Here is a 20,628-nt window from a genome sequence, read left to right as displayed (position 1 = left end):
GTGTGGAGAAGGCAGAACTCACACGGCAACTTAAGAGAGCGCCGAGCTGCTCGCTTTAAGTCAAATCAATTATTCTATTTAAAATTGGACAGCAGTTCAGAGACAACAAAAATTGACGCAAAAGATTCGCCCAATTAAAACTCAGGAATTCTTGCACGAGCAAGACTGCTAAAAGAATGAGTTAGACACGGTTGTCCACTGATAACAAATGAATTTCCTAACTAGATTACACGGATCAGACACTAAAATGGCATCTGAAAGCTAGCAAATTAGGGTATGTACAAGGTGTGAGTATGGTTTATGGAATGAAGAGCACAGGTAACATATCCTACAAAATTAAGGGAAGCGGGTTGTCAAACAGCTTTTTAACTGCCAACAGTGATGAAACCCGAGAATTTTCAGGAGTGCGCATTGTGATGGTCAATGTCGTTGCTGGAAATATCTGTCGTCACGAAATAGCTGTCTGTTCCTGGAGTCTTCTCTCAGCTGCTACAGCAGCGGCCATGGAAGGTGGCAAATGCATTAGGCTTTCCATAGGCTTCTCATCAGTCTGCAGTGGGGTGGCAGGCGATGCCGCAAACAGGGATTCCACATCTTTAAGTGTCAAGACAGGCTGGTCCTGGTTTTTGGTATTCCCGCTTATGAATGAACTGCCGTTCCTGCTTTTGTTCAGCTTATAGATGCTCTCTTCAACACTATCTTTCACCTAAAGGAACAAAGAAAAGCCTGACTAAGTTTTGAAGAAAGATGTGCAGTTCTGGAGTCGTATCCTATCGTTCTGGGTTATAACCCCACCCTAAACACACAAACACAGACACGAATTAGAAAAAGAAATCATCAGATCCCCTGAAAGGTCAACATACTTCACACTTCACCTCAGTCATGAGAGTTCTATTTAGAGTTATATGTCATAAATTAACTCGAACAAAAGTAGTTCAACCCAGGGTATCTGTCTTCATTTGAGGGTTACCCATTCTTTGAGTCGATATCGGTTTCATTTGAGTTCTCCAACTAACAATATTTGGTTTTGTGTAAAATCAACTCCAAACTGGATCAATTTCAATTTTTACTATGGGGGATACGGTATCAGCACAGCAAGATAGATATGCAGTACTTTGTCACACCAAACAAGATTGCATAAGAAGTCATCAGATGAACTTACTATGAAACGGTGAACTAGCGTCTTATTTTCTTGCCCAATCCGATGCACTCGGCTGATTGCCTGTGCCTCCGCAGCAGGGTTAAGCAGTGGTTCCACCAAAATCACGTGCCTTGCTTCTAAGAGATTGAGCCCATTGGCCCCATGCTGGACTAAGAGCAGCAACACCTGAATATCTTCGCAATGCTCCCTTTTATTTACTTTTACACTCATGTTTTGTCCTCTGAAATGGCCGACCGCCGTGTGCGCTTTCCTGTTTCCAGTATCATTATGGTATCAGCATCTCGATTCCATCAGTGCATATCGAGTCTAATCAGTAACCTAATAAAACAAGTAACCTGTGGTTTTTCCTGCGACTGACAAAACTCGGTTTCTTTTGGTGCAAGTCCATAACAAATAATTACTCAATAAAAATGAAGAGAGTAAATGTCCATATATAGAAGGGAAGATGTCATTCCTTGTCCTAATTACCTCCCTCCTTTCATCCGTGCATAAGAGATACCGTTAGCTTTGAACGCATGTTCCAGCACATCAAGAACATCCTTCCAGCTAGAGAAAACAAGAACTTTTGAGTTTGGCTCAGTAGACTTGATCCACAAGATTCTCCTCGTGACTGCCTCAATCTTCAATAAGACTCCCACAGACAAGAAGTAACTAATTGTAACTCCAAAGAAAAAATTGTAATGACAAAAATACTGAATCAACCTCTAATTAAACTCATGGGCAAAAGAGAAACCCTCTAATTCAACTAAAGTCAAATTATTTAGTATTCTTGTGGATTAAGCGGTGTAATAAAATTGCAGCTATTTTGACGAGGCTGCTACTCCCTTTAAGGTTGCTAGAAAGTGCATCGAGCATACTTCTGATACAAATCCATGAAGCATCCACCCCCACCAACCTCGTGACCCCACCAGAATAAAGCATGTAATTTAAAAATCACCTAGACCAATCCACACAAAAAGGAAGGACCTCAAAGAAGTGAAACTTCGCACAAAGTTTCTCAACAAAGCAATGATAATGCTCAGGTCTGGTGAGATGCCGTAAAGAGTTAAAATAATGGTTGGAAGTGAGCTCCATCTCGTGTTTTGCTTCATCCACAGGGGTACAGATATATCCTTCTTAATTCTAAAGTGATGTTTTCAGGAAACATACTTGTTATCAGTTTGGAAATACTTCCACGCAGACTATTCAGACATCTCCGATGTCTTCAATTATTTTCAGACAGGTTATACCTTTGTTCCATATGACCCTTGGACAGTGATAGAAGCTTCATTTCTGCTATCTTGAGATTCATGCAGCCCAGAAGAATTAGGTGATTTATTTTGTCTATCGTCAGCATAAGCAATATTTTCAAACTCCGTATGTTGTCGACAGATGGGGCACATCACCCATCTTCTCTGGGACTCTCCAGCCTGACCTTGTTTGCGTTCAGTCAATTCAAATAGGCCTTCATGAAGCAAATAGGGACACAACATAGAGAATTCAGTGAGAGGCAAACCAATCAACGGTGCACAATAAAATTATAAAACAATTGAAAGAGAAGTAAGCTACAGGTAACCAGAGTGACAGCATTGGTTCTTGACTCAGATCTCAACATAAAAGCCAAGGCGCTTCCTAATACAACATATGGGTGGGAATAGTTAAGCCAAAGGCTTTGATACCCAATATTTGAATCAACTAACATAGAGTTCAAAACAACAAATTACCTACGTGCTCAAAATTGATGGTGCCTTTTCTATGATCATAAACATGATAGAATCTTTTGAAACTTAGCATCATTGATGGATAATCTTTTGTAATACAGAAAAATGATAATATCTGACCTCAAACTATCAGCAACATCATGTTATGGGCGAAAGAGCAAAAATTATAATGCATGCAAGTCGTTACATACGCTTGCCCCCATCTGGAACCCACAAGATTCGAGAGAGAGAGAGAGAGAGAGTACTCACATTTACAGCAAGTGACATGTCCACATTGAAAAACCATCTTTTGAATGCTTAGTTTTTCATGGCAAATTGGGCAGGCTTCCTGACAAGCATTCACTGAGTGTTCATTTCTCTGTTCCATAGGAGAAACCGGACAGGTAGCTGTATCTTGAGTTAAGAAGGAATTATCTGTGCTCTCCATGGAAACCTTCTGCTTTGCTTGCACCAGACCCTGACATGGACAAATTAGAAAAGAAAAAATCATGCTAAAAAACAAGAAAGAAATGGGTAAAACCAGGGTATGGCCATAAACGAGGCAAGGAAACTAAAACGGTTTGGGACCACCCCTCGTATTTATTCACTAAATTGAAATTGAGTCACCATGTGCAGCCAACTTCAAGCAAAGCATCTTTTGCATACCTTCAAATAACGAAGTTTCCCTTTTATACGTAATAACAAAGCCATAGACATGAATTTCTCATTTGAGTAATGAACATTATTCGCAGGTAATTCTTCCACACTTAGAGCATCAAGAGATTTATCATTCTCATCTTCTCTGAGGCGCAATCTTGAGGTTGACATCTTGATCTCATCATGAGCTCGCAAAACTTGAGCTTGAGCAATGCACAAAGACCTCGCAGAGGCATACTCCTTCCTCATGTCCTATACACGGTAAAACAGGAAATAGTGTCGGAGACTCGAAAATAGTAATGAAATCCGGATATCACAATAACGACAACAGTTCCTAAAATGGTCTAAGAAGAGGATTATAACTACAACTAAGACCAAACTCCCCAGTCAAATCATCCAATAGGCATCTGTTTGGGTCCTGTACCACAAAACTGTGGAGTGTCACAAGGAATCAATTAAACTGCAATGAGCATCCAAAGTTCGAGTGGGGTTTCTGGACATAATTAAAATCAATACGCCTTAGATCTATTTACCCCCCAGATTAACATGTATAACCTAATATTATTGTAAAAAAATAATGTGGTTGAAGCATTTCTAAGCCAACACATTTCCAATCCCTTGGCCCAAATCAAATCAAGAAAGACGAGAGTGGAATACCTCTAGAAGACGTAGTTGCTTGGTGGCTGCTGATTTACCCTCTTTCCCCAAATGCACTTTGCTGTAGCCCCGTATGACTCCAAGCACAACCTCCAACTCAGAGGGAGACTTAGAAACCTATGAACCCACAATCATTTACATAAGATTCTTAACTTCCATCATTCAAAAGTAGTTTAACAGATATCTAGAATCCCAAGCTGAAACTACAACTAGAATCTGCAACAACTAGCACTATCACGCTCAAGAAATAAAATCAAATTAAGATAAGTTAAACCGCAACCAAATTACTTGAAGAAAATACGCTTTTTCCTTCACAAAGAATGTACATTTGACAGTTGATGTTTGGTTCGCCACATACTATAATGAGAAGCCCAAGTTCAATTCTAAACTCAAAATACTGAGGCAGTGTCCAAGAAGCTAAGCAGCACAATCTGATAAGAACCAAAGAAAATGGACTAACAAGCATAATTTCAATAAAAAGGTTAAAGAGATGAATATATCACTGACCACTACTTTCTCGCCAGTATCTCTCTTGCCAGTGATATCCTCATCCCTTGACGTAGATGATGAATTTTTATTTGCTTGTGACAAAGTCCTATAGAACTGGTTAAGCGCAGATTTCTTCTTCTGCAGATCTAATGCCTCCTCAGCAGACATAATTATGCCTCCACGTGCATTGCTAAGGCGAAAGAGGCGAGCCTCATATATCTGCAAACGGAAAAGATTAAGAGAGCTGTACTACATCTCAGGGTGTAATTTATTAATCTTAACTACAACAAGCAGTAGCGAACCTGGAATAGTTCATCTAGTTCGCAGAGAATGCATACAGGACCATTACCATTAGGCTGGCAGTTTTGGCAATGTCCTACTCTCTCTATGTCCTCATCCCTCGGTTTGTCCATTGTCTCATCAATCTCTAACAGTCTATCAAGCACAGCTCTCCTAGACACTTCCAGGGAATCAAGACCAGTCTGGATATAGTACTTTAGACCGTGGATGCTCCGAAAGCTGGATCAAGATATAAGCAGAGTGCTAGCTGTTACGATGAGTAGATGTCAAAATTTATTTGTACCATAAACAAGTATATCTTTCAAAAAGTTGCTCTCTAAAAAAATACAACCAAGCCATGTACATGATTCAAACTATATGGATGGGCAAGAAGCAGTATAAGTATGTGACAGTCAGTCATTAACCATTGGGAACAGATGTAGCACCACACCCCCCCCAAACTTATGCAATTAAAAAGTAGCAGCTATTTACTTGATGCCCATGTCACAAAACCATGATTAGCTACCAATTTTTGCGAACAATTAGAAAATAAATAATTTAACAAGGAAGGAATTGACAAGCAAAGAAATTTAACTACTTCCATCCCCCCCCAAAAAAAAAAAAAAAAACAAACAAACAAACAAACCCAAAACCCCCAAAAACATAAAGGTGAAAAACCAAAAGAAAATCATTTTCCTCTCTGCTTATCATCTGCACATATATGGGATTAACACAACAAAACCGGACACAACTTAGTTCCATTTCACAGCTTAGAGATTGCATGTGAGGAGGATCTTGCACGCTCTTAGGGGCTAAAAGAATCATTTCCCAAACGGTTTTCAAAATTTACTTCAAAGGAGAATGGCAGGTAAGTTTCAATGTAAGGCAGAGCCAAAAGTAAAGACAATTTTTCATGGAAGCAAGAATATGCATTATCATAGCATATGGAAAGGAAACAGAGGGGATTTCTTCTTTTTGTATTACAAGAAGTATAACATTCATATTTAAATAACAGGACTCACCAAGAGCCATTTTTGCACTAGAAGAAGAACAAGATGCAGAAAATAACAAAAGGACTCACCCAGAGCCAATTTTAGATGACCTTGAATTGTTAGTAGATCCCAGGACAGCTTCACCAATCTTTCTTATTAACTCACCCGTGGAATCCGTACTCTGTTCGATATGATGAAGAACCTCCAACCACCAAACTGAACGTTGATTTTTCACTTCATTAAACGCATCGCAGACCTTCAAGACACAAAAAGTAGTATTAGACAACCAGTTGTCAACCAGGAAACTAGGCAAATAAAAAGCACAACAATGATTACATTGGAGAAAACTGGAAATAAAAGCCTTACAAGCTAGATACTGCATGCTGCCTACAGACAGTCATTAAGGACATATTGTTAATCAAGCAATGCAAACACATACTAATCGCTGAAGAAGTGAAAGGTATTCTGCTTTGATTGGAGAAAGCAGACAGGGAAGCTACTTGTTAGGTGACCGTTTTGACCTAAAAGCTTAGTGTCCATTAACCGTTAGTTATTCCTTAATCCTTCTTGTGAGTAAGATGAGCCTCCATATAAAATGGATTTAAATTCAGAGGACAAGTAACTTAAGAGCACAAGCACGTTTGTTATCGTAGATGCAGAGAACTAGAGAACGAAGCTCTAGTTCTATGTTAGGCTATCATTTGTCTTAGAGGCTTGAACAGTCATGAAATGGATCCAAGGTACAGATCAACCAGTAATTTATCCCTGAATGCTCTAACTACTAATAGGTTTGACACATTTTAGACAGGAATGATATGGCTAATTTGCTCAATTATAGAACTCCTAAACCACTTAGACAAACATCAACTTAATTTAGCATGGAATGAACTTTCACTAGTACAGAGGATCATACACAAAACAAACCTGCTCATACGATTTTCTGAAGTCCAGTTGAGCAACGATCAACTTTGAATTGAAAATAGACAGGAATTTTTGCTTGAAGGTCTCGCAAACTGTTTCCAGATAATCATAACTAAAAGAATTAGACGCAAAAGAGGGCTTCGCATTGCACTCATTTGTTTCATTTGAGGCATCCACTGACACGTCAGAAGTGAAAGTAGGTGCCTTTGGAGTGTTTGAAACAGAACTATCATCTTTGATTCCATTCAATTTTTGCCGCTTTGTGGCATATTCATCATCGCATTCTCCAAAATAAGGTCTCTTTGAGGCCTTGTTCCCAGGGATTCCGAAAATTAGTCCATCATTTAACTGGAGTTGCAGTGAGCCATTCGAAGACTTGAAAAGTATCTCAGAAAGATTGTGATGAATGTGAATATTCAACAAAGGATCCAAGCTGAAATCTTCTGAGTGCTCCATAGCTAAATCCAAGGCCTCTTTGTACAAGGACACAGCATGAGAAGGATTGTCCTCTATGATGGCTATACCAGCAAGCCCATTCAAAGCAACAACTGACCTCCTCAGGGCTTCCTCTCCCTCTATCTTTGTCTTACCAATGAGAACCTGGGAAAAAGTTCCTCTAGAAGTTAGCAATCACTGATCTTATACTTCTTGGACTTGCCTCCTCAGCGCTTTAAGACCCATGCATAATCTATCAATCAAGCTAAAAAGCAAACATACCGTTAAGACCTCTTCCATGCTCATGGGCGACTTTTGTAGAGAGCGAAGTCCAGAACTTCCTACTTGAGGATGACAGCATGCTTGGCGAAGCTTCAGTAGTGAGTTCAGCAGCTTCGCAGCCTCCACATGAGTGATTATACAATCAGATGGTGCAGAAGATGCACTACCTAAAAACGCAGGTGTGAGTTGTCACATTCCATCTCAAAGTCTCACAAAATGAACCATCAGAGAAGATGCACAACCTGTAGCTTCTCTTTTGAGAATATCCGCCTTTAAACTCTCAATAAGTTCACGAGCATAATCCACACAAGTTTCATGCTGCCTCTGATAGAAGTGTTCCTCGATAGCTGAGAAAGAAAGCCATGAAAGACACTCTTCCTGAGGTGGGAGATGTAATTCATCAGCAACATGTCTTTTTGAAGAACGCCACATAATTTGCTTGAACAAATTGTGGGTAAATTCCATAGCTCTCGCATCTCTCCTCTGCAGCCAAAGGGCAAAAAAGAGTGTTCTCATATTGAAGTACCAATGGAAGCAAGTCTAATATGAGAGCTTATTCCACATAAGAAAATCATAAAGAACTTCATACCTCGTATGGATCTCGTACAACTTCATTCCACCATCTAGGGACATCAAAAGGACTTAGTTTAAGGAACTTCAAGAGCCCATATAAATCATCCAGTCTACGCTGAATGGGAGTGCCAGTAATACACCAACGATATTTAGAATGTAATCGTAATGCCATTTCTGTTGCAGCAGCAGCATTACTCTCCACCATTTGAGCCTCATCCAAACATAACCTCCACCAGAAGATTCTAGTGAGTGGAGTCGGAATAACAGGATACCTATAAGCAAGTAGTAAACATATCTTAACCAGCATTACACTCCACCATCAGGGCATCTAAGAAATTGTTCTGGTAAGTTACTGATGATAAATCTTCTTAATTTTTCCTTTCGTTTAGGCTGGGGGCCTTGTGTTCTTAGTAAAGGACAAATGTGAAAATCATGAATATGGAGCTTTGATGGAACCTCTTGTGGTATCTCATGAAGCGGCGATCCCCTTCATGCCTATCTGAGTCATGTGACAGGTCCTCTTTCAGAACATCATATGTTGTCAGTACAATGTCATAGGAAACAAGTTCATCGACTTCAACTGCTGGTTCTTCGGAAAAGGATGTGTTTTTCACTCCTTCATAAACCAGCATTTTCACAGAATCAGTATTTGTGTGCCTACAAGGGGGAGCAAAGGCACACATAAAATCTGAAATTTAAGTTCAATGCACCAGAAATGCAACAACTGAAGCATCTCATTAACATGGAAATTTTACTTGATAACTATTTAATAATAAAATTCAGAACCAAAATGCATTGAACATAAAAAAACATCTAGAAGCCCAAAACTACTAAAGATGATAGTATGCTTTCAAGATCAGGCCACCCATCAATCTCATCAAACGAACTTTGTCAATATTCACTATAGGCAACTACTGAAAGCACATAATGTTGAGAAAACCTCTTAAGATATTTTGACATTGACAAAACCATCTTTTGCTATTTATGTCTTGATAAATGCAGATAGTGTTTCGATTCAGGTGACCTCAAATTGAGCAATGCTTTATCACCATTGAAGTAATCCAAAGTGCTAAGTGAAAGGCCTTGAAAAGACCAGAGAGACCTTAAGGGGTGAACAAGTTGAGTAGAATGGAAGTTCATGATGACTTGGAGGTACCAATAGGTAAACAGGTTTATGAAGCCCTAATCACTAATGTACTTAGGATAATTGATAGAAAGCAATACATAAGTTGATCACCAGCGAGGAGCTTGGGTAGATTCACATATTGCTGACAATTGAGAAGAAAGTGCTTGTCACGTGCTGGATAATTGAAGACCCAGACATTCTTTTGACCATGAATTCATGTCTAAAGAAATTTGACAGGTAATCACAGGTCTGGAATTGCGGAATTATTTGCTCTAAGGAAAATCCAATCAATAATCAATTATATCCGTAGACAAGGAGTATTTCCTAATATACGCAACTCCATTCGGGGAAGCTACAAGATTAATTAAATATTTTATTAAATAGGCAGCCAAATCTCTAGCGATTTTGTGGCATATCTATAATGTCAAAATCAAGTGTCTCGAAGACCATTCAACGGTCAACTTGAGGATTGACAACTAGATAAGAAGATCAATACACGCCAATATATATATATAGCTGATGAATTGCAAAAAACCGAGAAACCAAGAGAGCTTTGCTTCTTGATACATTTGTTGAGTGAAAAGTTCAGTTACTGAGTGTGATACACTTATTGTCATTTCTTTTGAGAAGCGTGCAAGTGTTGCAGTAGCGTGTGAGTTTTGGTAGTGTGATCTACCAGTTTTGGGTAGAAGCAGTGGAAGCTACAATTGTAGTGTCTCAAAGAATTACTAGCGAAATTCAGCCTGTTGATTGCCGTTAGTCCGGGAGAGTGGATGTAGGCATGATCTAAGCCGAAGCACTATAAATCTACATGCATCTACCTCTATTTCTCTGCTTATTTAATTAACTGTTTGTAGAAGCACTGCACTTGATATGAGCAGCTGGTTCATGCATATATCAAACTGTTCCTGCATATATCAATTTGATTCTATTTATTCCTCGAAAATTTATCAGATTTCACTTTATAACCATTCAACCTCTCTAGATTAATCTCACTAGCCATAACACATAGAAATATACAGCTCACACATGATGCTAAATCTAAAGTTCTGGAAAGGAAATGGACAATAACATCAAAATATTAGCTTCTATACCTTATAATTTCAGTTTGCCATTGGTGCAATATAGGAGCCGGACACACAATTAGAGTTGCCCCACTTGGAACAGGAGATTCAGTAGCGCTCATCAATTCCAAGCATAATTGACAGACATATTTTCCCTCCCTCTCTACAATAGTGGGAACGTTTTTCTTTCTTCTGAACTTCTCGACGTTCTTCTCTCTTTGCTGTTGTCCACTACCATCCTTCACCTTTTTCCCTCTAGCTGAATAACCAACACAATCGGAATGTTGCCATGCATCACAGACGTCACATTGAACCCACAGTCCTGTGTACCGGAAACTTTCAGTCACAGCTCCGCAAATGCACTCAACCCGTTCCCTTTTTAATCTTTTAATATGAATTTGACTCTCTCCTCTCAATTGTGATTCCGCATCGATGCATGGTCCACTCTCAGATGCTGACCAACGGTGGGAAAGGATGCAAGCTAGCAGCTCAACAGTCTTTCCTAAACCCATCTCATCTGTTTGGAATTATCGATCATTATGGTGTGAATAGTTCCAGCAGTAATAGCATTAAGGATCATATTAGCATAGAAATAAAAAAGATTAAGCTCAAAATATCTTTTGGACTCACCAGCAAGGATACCACCAGATACATGTTCAGAAAAAACTTCTGGGTGCATTGCCACATTACCACTGGAAAACATGAAATGAAAAACAAACATTTCCAAGCAAAATTATAACATATCATAATAATGCAGGTACAAAATTGGCTCAGCTAAGGCATAAAAAGCTGACAAATGATGCTATCAAAGTGAATGTCTTATGACCCTTATGTTGAGGTTGCTGATCATCATAATGTGAGAGAGAGAGAGAGAGAGAGAGAGAGAGAGAGAGAGAGAATATGAATTCAAGCAAGGCAGAAGCAGAAACTATTCTGTGGAGGAAAGCATCCCATGTAACAGCCGGAAGTAAAGTTGCACCGAACAGCAGCATATTTAATTTCTATCCACATTAACAATTAACCAACCACTACCATCATCGTGAGTCCATTTACGTGAAAATGGTTGCAAGATGTAATCTAATCAAGTTCGCCAACAGACTTTGAGAACAAACGATCCGATATCAGGTATTAGATGTCAAGTCGAAGTTTAGGATCTTGTTAGCCCTTGTTCCAATTATCCTCCATGTCAATCCTTTTACTGTATTCCTGCTCCCTGTTGTCTATGGCATACAACTATGCCATGTCTTACATTTGATGTTGGGTAAACATTGCAACTAAGCTGATGGACTTAACTGGGAGGGTGAAGGTTACAGGATGTAGAAATCATGTGCTCAAAAATGGAGATATGCCACCCACACTCAGCCACACTCAACCATTTTACCCATAATCACGCTGGAATTTAAATTTATGTCATGAGCTTCTTAATTCTTTGACAAATTTAAGAAGTACAACGAAAGAATAGAGAAACTGCACCTGAATGGATTGTAGAACATTTTTAAACCGGAGTCAACAAAACCCACAGTCATACATAGAGGAGAAACTAACTGACTTGTTCCCTGGGTGTCAGAACTTCCTAAAGCGCCTTTCTCTCTCTGCACCATCCAGTACGCAGCGCGACGTTGATATGGCCTAAGCTTAGGAAGTAAGTTGGGAATCTTATCACCGAGCATTGGATCCGCTCTGTACAGCAAAGAAGCAAGCAACAAAGACCATATGAGGAGATATCTCAAAGAACTCAAATAAGAATTCACGGCTATACTTACTTTGACGGCTTGATGGCCTCATAAAATCCACTGACGTCAAACTTTACATCTTTCCGGTTTACTGTGGCGCTATCCCTTTCATCTGGATGCAAATCATTTCCCACTGTTTCAGATTGACAAATTCCATACCTGGCCTCTGAAGTCATAACCTCTGGTCGCAACCAAGCCATGACATTGATCATGCTCTTTTTCCACAATTGCCTCGTATTATCCTGAAGTGACTCACAAGCGTCGAAGGCGCTCTTGAGAATTTCCACCCTTACCCTTACAGTCGTCATGTCCTCTGAAAAAGCAATCCCCTCAAGTGGCCTAACTGAAATAAACTTCAGACTAGCCAAGTGAACAAGACCAGAAACTCCCTCGTTTGGTCCATCAAAAGAACCCGACAAAACCACCTTTTGATTCTTCTCAGCCGAGCACTTCTCGACCAACTCCAAATGTACATCTTTAGAAGATAATAGAGGCCAATGACCCAGTTTAATTCGAGCCACAAACTCATTCACGTTGTACACCCTGAACCTAAAGGAGTAATCTGAACTCTGATAAAATCCATCTTCTACTCTAAAACCTGAAAATCCCCCTCGTATGTTCAAGTCGGTCAATACAAGTTCAGATATATCAAAATGCTCATCCAATGCCCAACAAGCGCGTTCAACATCTACAAAAAAGGGTGGATCACTCATATCCAATCCGTCCTTCTGTACCTTCTGATTTGGTACAACATTTTCCTCAGCACAATCTGCTTTAGTGTTGTCTTGCCCATTACTTCCTATAATTATCCCACCCGACCTACGCGGCCGAGCTTGCTTCTTTCTCCCCATCCCTGTATACACATCATTCAGACCAAATCAGACTGTGATCAAAATATAACAAAGAGAACGACACTTTTGATAAAAAGGGTCTTGTAAATGTGCCCTTCGAGGCACTTGTTAAGACACATTAAACACAACCCAATGAGACGGTGTATTCAAAGTTACAAACTTTCCAGTTGTTGCTTACAGAGTGCCTCAGGTGCTTATTACCAATATTCTTAACAGTACGGGCATCAGAAGCGAAGATAAATATCAACACAAAGTGTGATAACAAGCTCAGGTTTTCCCATAAACCGCAGATACAACAACCAATTCACCATGCAGACAATGATGAACGAAGAACAATTACTATTAGCAAACTACGAGCGTCACCGACCTGGAAGAGGAAGCGCCGCTGGTCGGGTCGAGGCTCGAATCGAGCTGCAAGGCGAAGCTGAATTTCACGCGCGGAGGGGGCGAGTGCGACTGCTCGTGTATTTGCAGTGCGTGTGTTGGGATTGGATTCGGCTCGCTGACTGCGGGCAAGGAGGGGCGGTGCTAATCTCACCACCGTGAAGTGATCCGCAGGAACTGTTCTTTGGTTTTTGATTGGGTTGTGCCGCGGCAAGGTCGAACTCCTCGGGCACACTAACAATTTTCCAGGATTACCATAAGTCGGTTTTTTTTTTAAAAAAAAATTTACTTCTATAAGTCGGTCCAAGAAAAAAGTATGTCTTTCTAGAAAAATGAAAACCAAGAAAAGCATTTAAGATTTTTAAAAATTATGAAATTATTGAGAGGTTTAAGGCATTTTACGTTATATAAAGCCAATTTTAATTAATCCCAAGATTCAAAAGAATAAAATCTCCTATCGATCGGATGGCAATAATGTTGATATCTCAAGTTTGTTGAAACGGGAGAAGCTATTTGTCAAAAACTTAAAAATCGGTTTTTTTTTTTACGAAAAGGTATTTCTTTTCTTTTCTTTTTTTCTTTTTTTGCAGATTTGCTACCATACGTCAGATAAAAGAGAAAAGGTAGAATAAAATGTCTTTCTAGAAAAATGAAAACCAAGAAAAGCATTTAAGATTCTTAAAAATAATGAACTTATTGAGAGGTTTAGGGTATTTTACGTTATATAAAGAAAATTTTCACTAGTCGCAAGATTCAAAAGAATAAAATCTTCTATTGAATTATACGATGACAATTATGATGATACCTTGAGTTTGTTGAAATGGGAGTAGCTATTCGTCGGAAACTGAAAAATCAATTTTTTTTTCTTTAGGCGAAACAAAAATAGATTTTTTTTTTCTTTAGGCGAAACGGGAAAATTTAATAGGTGAAATGCAAGACTATCCTTGATATGCATATGCAACTTCTCTAATCTAAGTTTATTGGTCCGCCACCGCGGCCAGAGAGTAAAAATCTAACTCACTATCTGATTCCCAACACCAAGCTTTATTCAATCTCGCCAGATGAGATAAAGATTAGTTCATGACAATCCCACAACATGAGAACGAACAGTCAATGCATCGAACCAGAAGCTCGAACAAAATTTGCATCAGAACAGATGGAAGAGAGTTTTTGGGAAGAAATGCCTTGTATAAGCAGATAAAATGAAACCAAATGATCCCTCAAAATTCAAGAAAAGCGAACACTAGTCAAATCCTTTTTACATCGGCTTCGTTTTAGTTTTGGATGCACGGCGGGGACGAACATAAAATACAGACGCTGCGGAAAATTCAGTGTACATGTGTAGAGGTGGTATATGGATAACAACTTACAAGAACAAACAAATCAATTGAGAGATCCTCCCTTGCACCTTCGTGTACATACACTACTGTTAAAAAAGAAACTCTACCACTGAAAATCTGAACTTCACAATCTGCATCTAGTGTATCTAACTCTCTGCGGCGAAATAATGGATAGGAGAGGTTCTACACTATCATTGCAGCATTGCTCTCTTAATGCCCAGAATTTGAAATGATTCAACGCCGAAGAACAGTAATAGATCCTGATCACATGCTCGTGTTCCAGTTCTCTCAGGCCTAAGCTATGCGAGGAAATCGTCAAGATCCTGACTTTTTCTGGCTAGATGAACTTGCACCTGCATCTGACGGTTCAGGCCCTCGAAAGACCTGGCTCACTGAACAATACCCCATAAGCTGATGAAGTGGTGAGTTTGATCGACGGGGGAGCCCCTCGGCATCGGGGGACATTCCATTCTGCCCAGAGCAACAGGCTGATTTGTAGATTCCAGGCAGACTGTTTTGTTTGTTTCGGCACTGATTCAGAGAAGATTTCATCTTCTCCTGTGTACTGTCGTCTAGAGCATGAAACTGTGCCGACAAAGCAGGATCGCCTTCTGTTGAACAGCTTTTACCTATGGAAAGTCCGTAATCATCAGAGCAAGACACAGGTTCCGCTTGTGGAAAACCATTGGCATGAGAAGTCGGCGGATATCTCCGCCTATTCATTGAGTCATCATAGTCTTCGGCCTCGCTAGGTGGAGGCGCTTCAGCATCTCGCACATATGGCACTATATGAATTCGGTTTTGAACTGAAAATTTGAGCACTGCCTTGCAAGCACCGCACCTTAGTCGATGACACCTCTTCTTGAAAAACAGAAAATCTGCAGGAAGTTGCAGAAGTTCTGAGCATCGGTCGCAAGTTAGGAGTGGGGCACCACCAGTTATAGGACGTAAATGCCTCTTCACCACATGATGATTTTCCCTAAAATAATTGTTAAATTCTCGGATCTTATACCTCCGGTGATTGGAGTTAGTCTCACTATCCCCCATCGAGGGCTCATCATCCATATAACGCTGAGGGCTTGAGGCACACGAGCTGTAGGGACTATAGGGATTCCGAGTGTCATGGAAACCGTAGAGGCCTCTATTGTATATATTAGGTGGAGGCAACGGCTCAGAGCGTCGATACTCAGGAGGGAAATGACGCAAATGGGTGTGGTTGTATTGGTAACTTCTTTTCGTCATCTCGGCGGAGAAGGGTATTTTTGAGGATCGCCAATTATTGCGTGGCTCGCTTCTCCTAAGATATCCAGGTACATTTAATCCTGGAGAGTTGCTCTCCTCCAATAGGCCACCATCATAGTACATACGGCTATGCTTTTCCTTCCAGTTGAATCCCGCAGAAACCCTTTCGCTAGCCACCTCATCCAGGTTACATGTCCTCTTAAGTTGGTCCTCCAGTTCATAGACCATTTTCAATAGTTTCAACTTGTCATGCTCAGGGTACACTTGACTGGATGGACTTCCATGATCATAGCCAGCTCCGGGTTGCCTTGGAATCCTAGGCGGTAATTCATCTCTTTCTGATCCTATATGGTATCTACTAGGAGGGACGTGGCTCGAGGGTTCTGCCATCCCATTTTGGACCCATCTGCTTCCTTTCATGGCATAAAGCCCCATATCTGAAGAAAAAGGCAGTGCAAAGTGCCTATCTGGATGACGAACTCGAGCATCTCTACCCACCAAGCCATTCACCCGATACTTGCCCCTATTTCGCCGTTCTTTAGAAGGCACAGAATTCATTTTCTCTCCAGGATACTTAAACTTATGGAAATCCCTGTCATGGTATTGATCTTCGAAGGCGTCGTAAGAAGACACGCTGCCTTCATAAGCATGAGAGCTTCTGGCAGCGGGTGATACGGACATGTCACCTAATGCGTCGCTGAATTCAGAGACTGGGTCAACATACTCCGTGCTTGCAAATGTTTCCTTAGACGTCATCCGCTCAAAAGCATGACGAATTGCAACATCAGTCTGGAGTTGCTCTTTCTGTTCGCCAGAAGACAACAGTGGGGCGTCACTGGCTAATATGTTTTCTTCCGCTAGACCCTCTTCGGTAACCTGCGAACTACTTCCGGATACCGTTCTCGGGCTGTCATTCTTGGAGTCAATCGCACCATTATTTGCTTCTAGCACAGAGTTTGCTTCAGGGATTGGCAAACTTTCTTCTTTTAGCTGACCTTCCATCGTTTCACCAATTTGAGATGACTGATTGTTATCATGAGAACTAACCGCAGCAGACAAACAAGGCTCCTCAAGTTCTCCATTTTCCTCCACGTCAATATTCCCAGATTCGCTTCCGCTCTTCCCATTGTTGAGGTCACCGTTACAAAACTGTGCCTCTTCTGCCTGCTCCGGGTTATGACAGATAGATGTCTCCCGTTCGCCCAGACCATTTAGATTTACAGAACTATCTTCTGATGAAGGAATCATCATTTCATTACGTGTGCTGCTTGATTGTTTATCCTCAGAACCATTACCATAAGCTGATTTCTCTGTCGGGATGCTACTCTCTTCACGAATATCTGACCCTGTATCCTTGGCGTCATTCCTCCAGTATTTTGCTGTGTGCCAACAACAAGGTGTCATCAGAAAAACATAAAGAAGGGCAACCTTTCTGTCATCACTCGCTTCAAAAGCTATGAAGTCAACTCATCCTAGCAAATTAGAGGTACAGATTTTCGCGAGAGCAGATTAAGAGGATAATGGTATAGGTCAAAGCAATCTTGGGACAGAAAATCATGAAAACATACAGAAACAGAAAGCGGAGAGGGTCTTCTACTGCTCTACATGTAAGAGATTCCCAAGATGAGCCCTTTAAGGGTCTTTCAACTTGCAAAAACATTGACAGCACTGAAGAATCACAAATTCCTCAAAGTATACAGAATATACCAAGATAATTACCTTGAAGAATCACGCTGCACCCGCCACATCTATATACAGGAACATCTGCTGATTCTCGAAGGAGCTCCCGGCATCTTGGACACTTGACAAGTCGAACTTTAGGAGCTGCACTATCTGTCATGATCTCCCCCAATTTTTATGGCTCTTATCTCTTTCAGATAAAATCCCTTTGACTAATGTTTGGCGGAGATGATATCAAGGCCAAGACTCAGTTATGAAGCATCCTAATCGACAAGGTACGAAACATCAGTTCTGAAAGCAAACGAAAGGAAAGCACATCTATTAGATATGCACATTGAAACGATAATCTCAACCTGTGAATGTTCATTGCTCAGTTGTCACAAATGCAGAAAAGCATGCCCAACAAACTAACCTTCCACAGAAGTATATGCACAAGTACAACCCAAATAAGCAACTGTCCCCACAACCAGCAGAACTTATTCAGCAATTTACAGAGTACAGTACATCAAACTGCCTTCATAGCATACCAGGAATTGTCTAAGAAACGAGGAGTTTTTGTCCTGGTGACCGAAAGGATTCTCTAAAATTCTATGTGGATTCATCGGAGATCAGCAAAAACACGAAATCCGTCTAATTTCAGCCCACTCAGATGCCTGAAATCGAATTCTAAAACCACAGAGAAAATGCCATAACTAAACAATCACCAAGACGGCGTACAAGAGATCCACAAACACAAACAGGAAAGAAGATTGTCCTACATCTACTCCACCTCAGTTCCAGAATATTCGAAGCCTATACAGCCAAACCTTAAAGAAAGCAGAAACACACCTACAGAGGAATATTCCCAATTCTAGAGAGTGAAAATAAGAAGAAATTAATGAACACGGAACAACAAAACTAAGACAAATAAAGAGGAATAACTTTGTCTGACATACATAATCCCGCTAGAAGCAGATCAAAACAGAGCAAGATCCAAAATGAATCCGAGACAGCCCCTCCTTCTTCAAATGGCTTTTTGTCTTTCACACAAAACTAGACAGGAAAAATAGAATAGGGATTCTAAATTGAGAAGCAACAATAAGTGGAAGTCTGTCTGGTATCTAGATCAAATGCTATAAAAGAAGAAGGGTGTGGGTACAAGTGTGAAAGCGTAGACCAAAACGAACCTTGCTAGAAAGAAAGTGGGAATAGAGAAAAATGGTGGAAACTTCGTTTCTTTGCCCCCGAAGAACACAAACCCATCTGTTCATTTTCCACATCGGTTGTTTCTTGCTTTGCTTCTTCACTGCTTCTCTCTCTCTCTCTCTCTCTCTCTTGGAATTTGAAATTCAAGAACCACAGGGAGTCTTCTTTTCCGTGTTTAAGAAGCTTTCCCAGTCAAACCCATTGACCCAGAACTGAAAATCACCCTCTCTCTCTCTCTCTCTCTCTCTCTCTCCTCTCAGCTAAAATAGCAGAACAACAAAAGAGAAAGAAGATGTCGTTGGGTGCTGATAAAGTAGCATTGAATTGGGGCGGGCACAGACAGGACATCATGGCCCAAAGACGAGACAGAGCATAGGAGTGCGAGCTGAATAACCAATTTTTTCGGATTCTTTAAATCAAAGGGCACGTCAGATGAGGTGGCGGATTACGTGTTGGCTGCGACTGGTGCTGTCGTGTTCCGAGGCCAACATGTGTTGACCTGTTCACGCCTCGCGCACACCATGTCCATGGACATTCCCAGTCTCCCTCGCGCGACCGTTATCTCGATGTCCGGACGAGTCTCGTTTTGTATGTTCCCCCAAGTCAACCTCTGTTTTTCTGGCATTGGGCGCCTCTTCACGCGGTATTTTCTCAAGCGAAGAAAAGGAACACATGTTTTGTGGAAGTATGACAAGGAATTGGAATTCAAAATGGATGAAAGATGACTGCTTTCGGGTGGGTTTGGTACAACTTTTTCAAAAAACTTTCTTCCCTCAAAGCTCTTTGGGAGAATATTGAAGCGTTTGATTCAGTTTTAGGCCAGCATTTGGCTAACTATTATCCTTGAAGAAGCTAAAAATCCAATGCTGATCTCTATCAGCATTGGGCTTTCAGCATTTGGTAAAATACCAAAAAACTTTTCTTCGTTCCAAAACTATCCTCGCCGATTTCCCATTTTTCCGACTTTACCCCTCTCTCACACTGTTCATGTTCTTTGTTGATTGAGGATTGAGATGTGGAGTTCACTAGCCGAGGAATGGCGAGGGGCCGGCAAGGATCGATTGCCCGGGCGAGAGCCGCCGCCCAAGTGACAATGCCTAGGTTGCGTGACCCCGGCGGCGGCTCCTTGCTCACGCAAACCCATGTGTCGCTTGAGGTCGCGCAATCTCAAGCCGCCGTCGCTTGGGTAGCGCGACCCTTGGCGAGGGGGGCTTGAGGTCGGGCGATGGCCACCGGCATTTACCCGTCCAACGAAGGTTATTTTTGATTAAAAAAAAAAAGAAATTTGCATTCAAAGCTCATTTGCAAAATTGTTTCTACCAAACACCAGTTTAATCAAAGCCCATTCCAAATGAGTTTTTACCGAACATGATTAGCATTTTCTCAAATTTCTTTAGGTTGAAGGCATTTGTATTTTCTTAAAATCCATTTCAAATGCTGAACCAAACCCAAAAGATTTTTTTTGTAGACTCGGTCATCGAAAAAAATCAGTATGAATATGCGCATTCTCATAAACAACCATCATCATATTCTCAATAATTTATATTGATTGTGGTTGAATTACTAAAAGGGTGGATCCGAATTTTGAAGAAGCCAAAGAGGTAATCGTGATTAGATCAATGATTAATTGGCAAACAGTTAGAACACCGACTCTTTAAACCGAAGCTGGTGCGCTCTGAATTGTATGGCTGAAAAGCCAAAAAGAAAGAGGCGAAGGAGTCAAACTTGGAATACCGCAGAAAAAAAAAAAAAAAAGAGATTTGGGGTTGACAAACGGCTCGGGTGCTAGCTGTGCTTTACACGTGGCACGACGCGAGCCGTGGGTCGGGAATGTGGGGGGGTCGGGTCAAGCTGCGACTTTTCGATGTAGGTCGGACTCGAGGAGCGACTAAGCACA

At 40.8% G+C, this 20,628-nt stretch overlaps 2 protein-coding genes across 5 annotated transcripts; both read right to left on the bottom strand.

Annotated features, from left to right (window-relative positions):
- Nucleotides 1–104: 104 nt before the first annotated feature.
- Nucleotides 105–13,474, bottom strand: LOC115748225 (E3 ubiquitin-protein ligase SHPRH). Its single transcript, XM_030684682.2, has 20 exons — nt 13,268–13,474; nt 12,080–12,902; nt 11,790–11,996; nt 10,947–11,008; nt 10,347–10,833; nt 8,583–8,783; nt 8,143–8,398; nt 7,796–8,036; nt 7,554–7,720; nt 6,840–7,436; nt 6,005–6,171; nt 4,947–5,163; nt 4,663–4,863; nt 4,156–4,272; nt 3,508–3,750; nt 3,112–3,319; nt 2,392–2,606; nt 1,631–1,782; nt 1,163–1,412; nt 105–706 (listed from the first exon to the last, which is right to left on the bottom strand). Exons 2-20 carry the CDS (start codon nt 12,898–12,900, stop codon nt 449–451), a joined length of 5,067 nt encoding a protein of 1,688 aa, XP_030540542.1. The 5' UTR covers nt 12,901–12,902; nt 13,268–13,474; the 3' UTR covers nt 105–448.
- Nucleotides 13,475–14,552: 1,078 nt separating this feature from the next.
- LOC115748226 (protein ENHANCED DISEASE RESISTANCE 4-like) lies at nt 14,553–19,105 on the bottom strand. Of its 4 annotated transcripts, none has more exons than XM_048283736.1 (3): nt 17,900–19,105; nt 17,586–17,809; nt 14,553–17,245 (listed from the first exon to the last, which is right to left on the bottom strand). In XM_048283736.1, exons 2-3 carry the CDS (start codon nt 17,704–17,706, stop codon nt 14,940–14,942), a joined length of 2,427 nt encoding a protein of 808 aa, XP_048139693.1. In that variant the 5' UTR covers nt 17,707–17,809; nt 17,900–19,105; the 3' UTR covers nt 14,553–14,939. The 4 variants fall into 4 exon arrangements, with proteins under 4 accessions (XP_048139693.1, XP_030540548.1, XP_030540547.1 ...); XM_030684688.2 differs by having other exon boundaries at nt 18,482–19,105; XM_030684687.2 differs by having other exon boundaries at nt 18,713–19,105.
- Nucleotides 19,106–20,628: the final 1,523 nt, after the last annotated feature.

The sequence above is a fragment of the Rhodamnia argentea genome, chromosome 8 (assembly GCF_020921035.1).
Source record: "Rhodamnia argentea isolate NSW1041297 chromosome 8, ASM2092103v1, whole genome shotgun sequence".
Lineage (NCBI taxonomy): Eukaryota > Viridiplantae > Streptophyta > Magnoliopsida > Myrtales > Myrtaceae > Rhodamnia > Rhodamnia argentea.
Note: the sequence above shows the minus strand (reverse complement) of the source record. Positions and strands in the feature narration are given on the sequence as shown.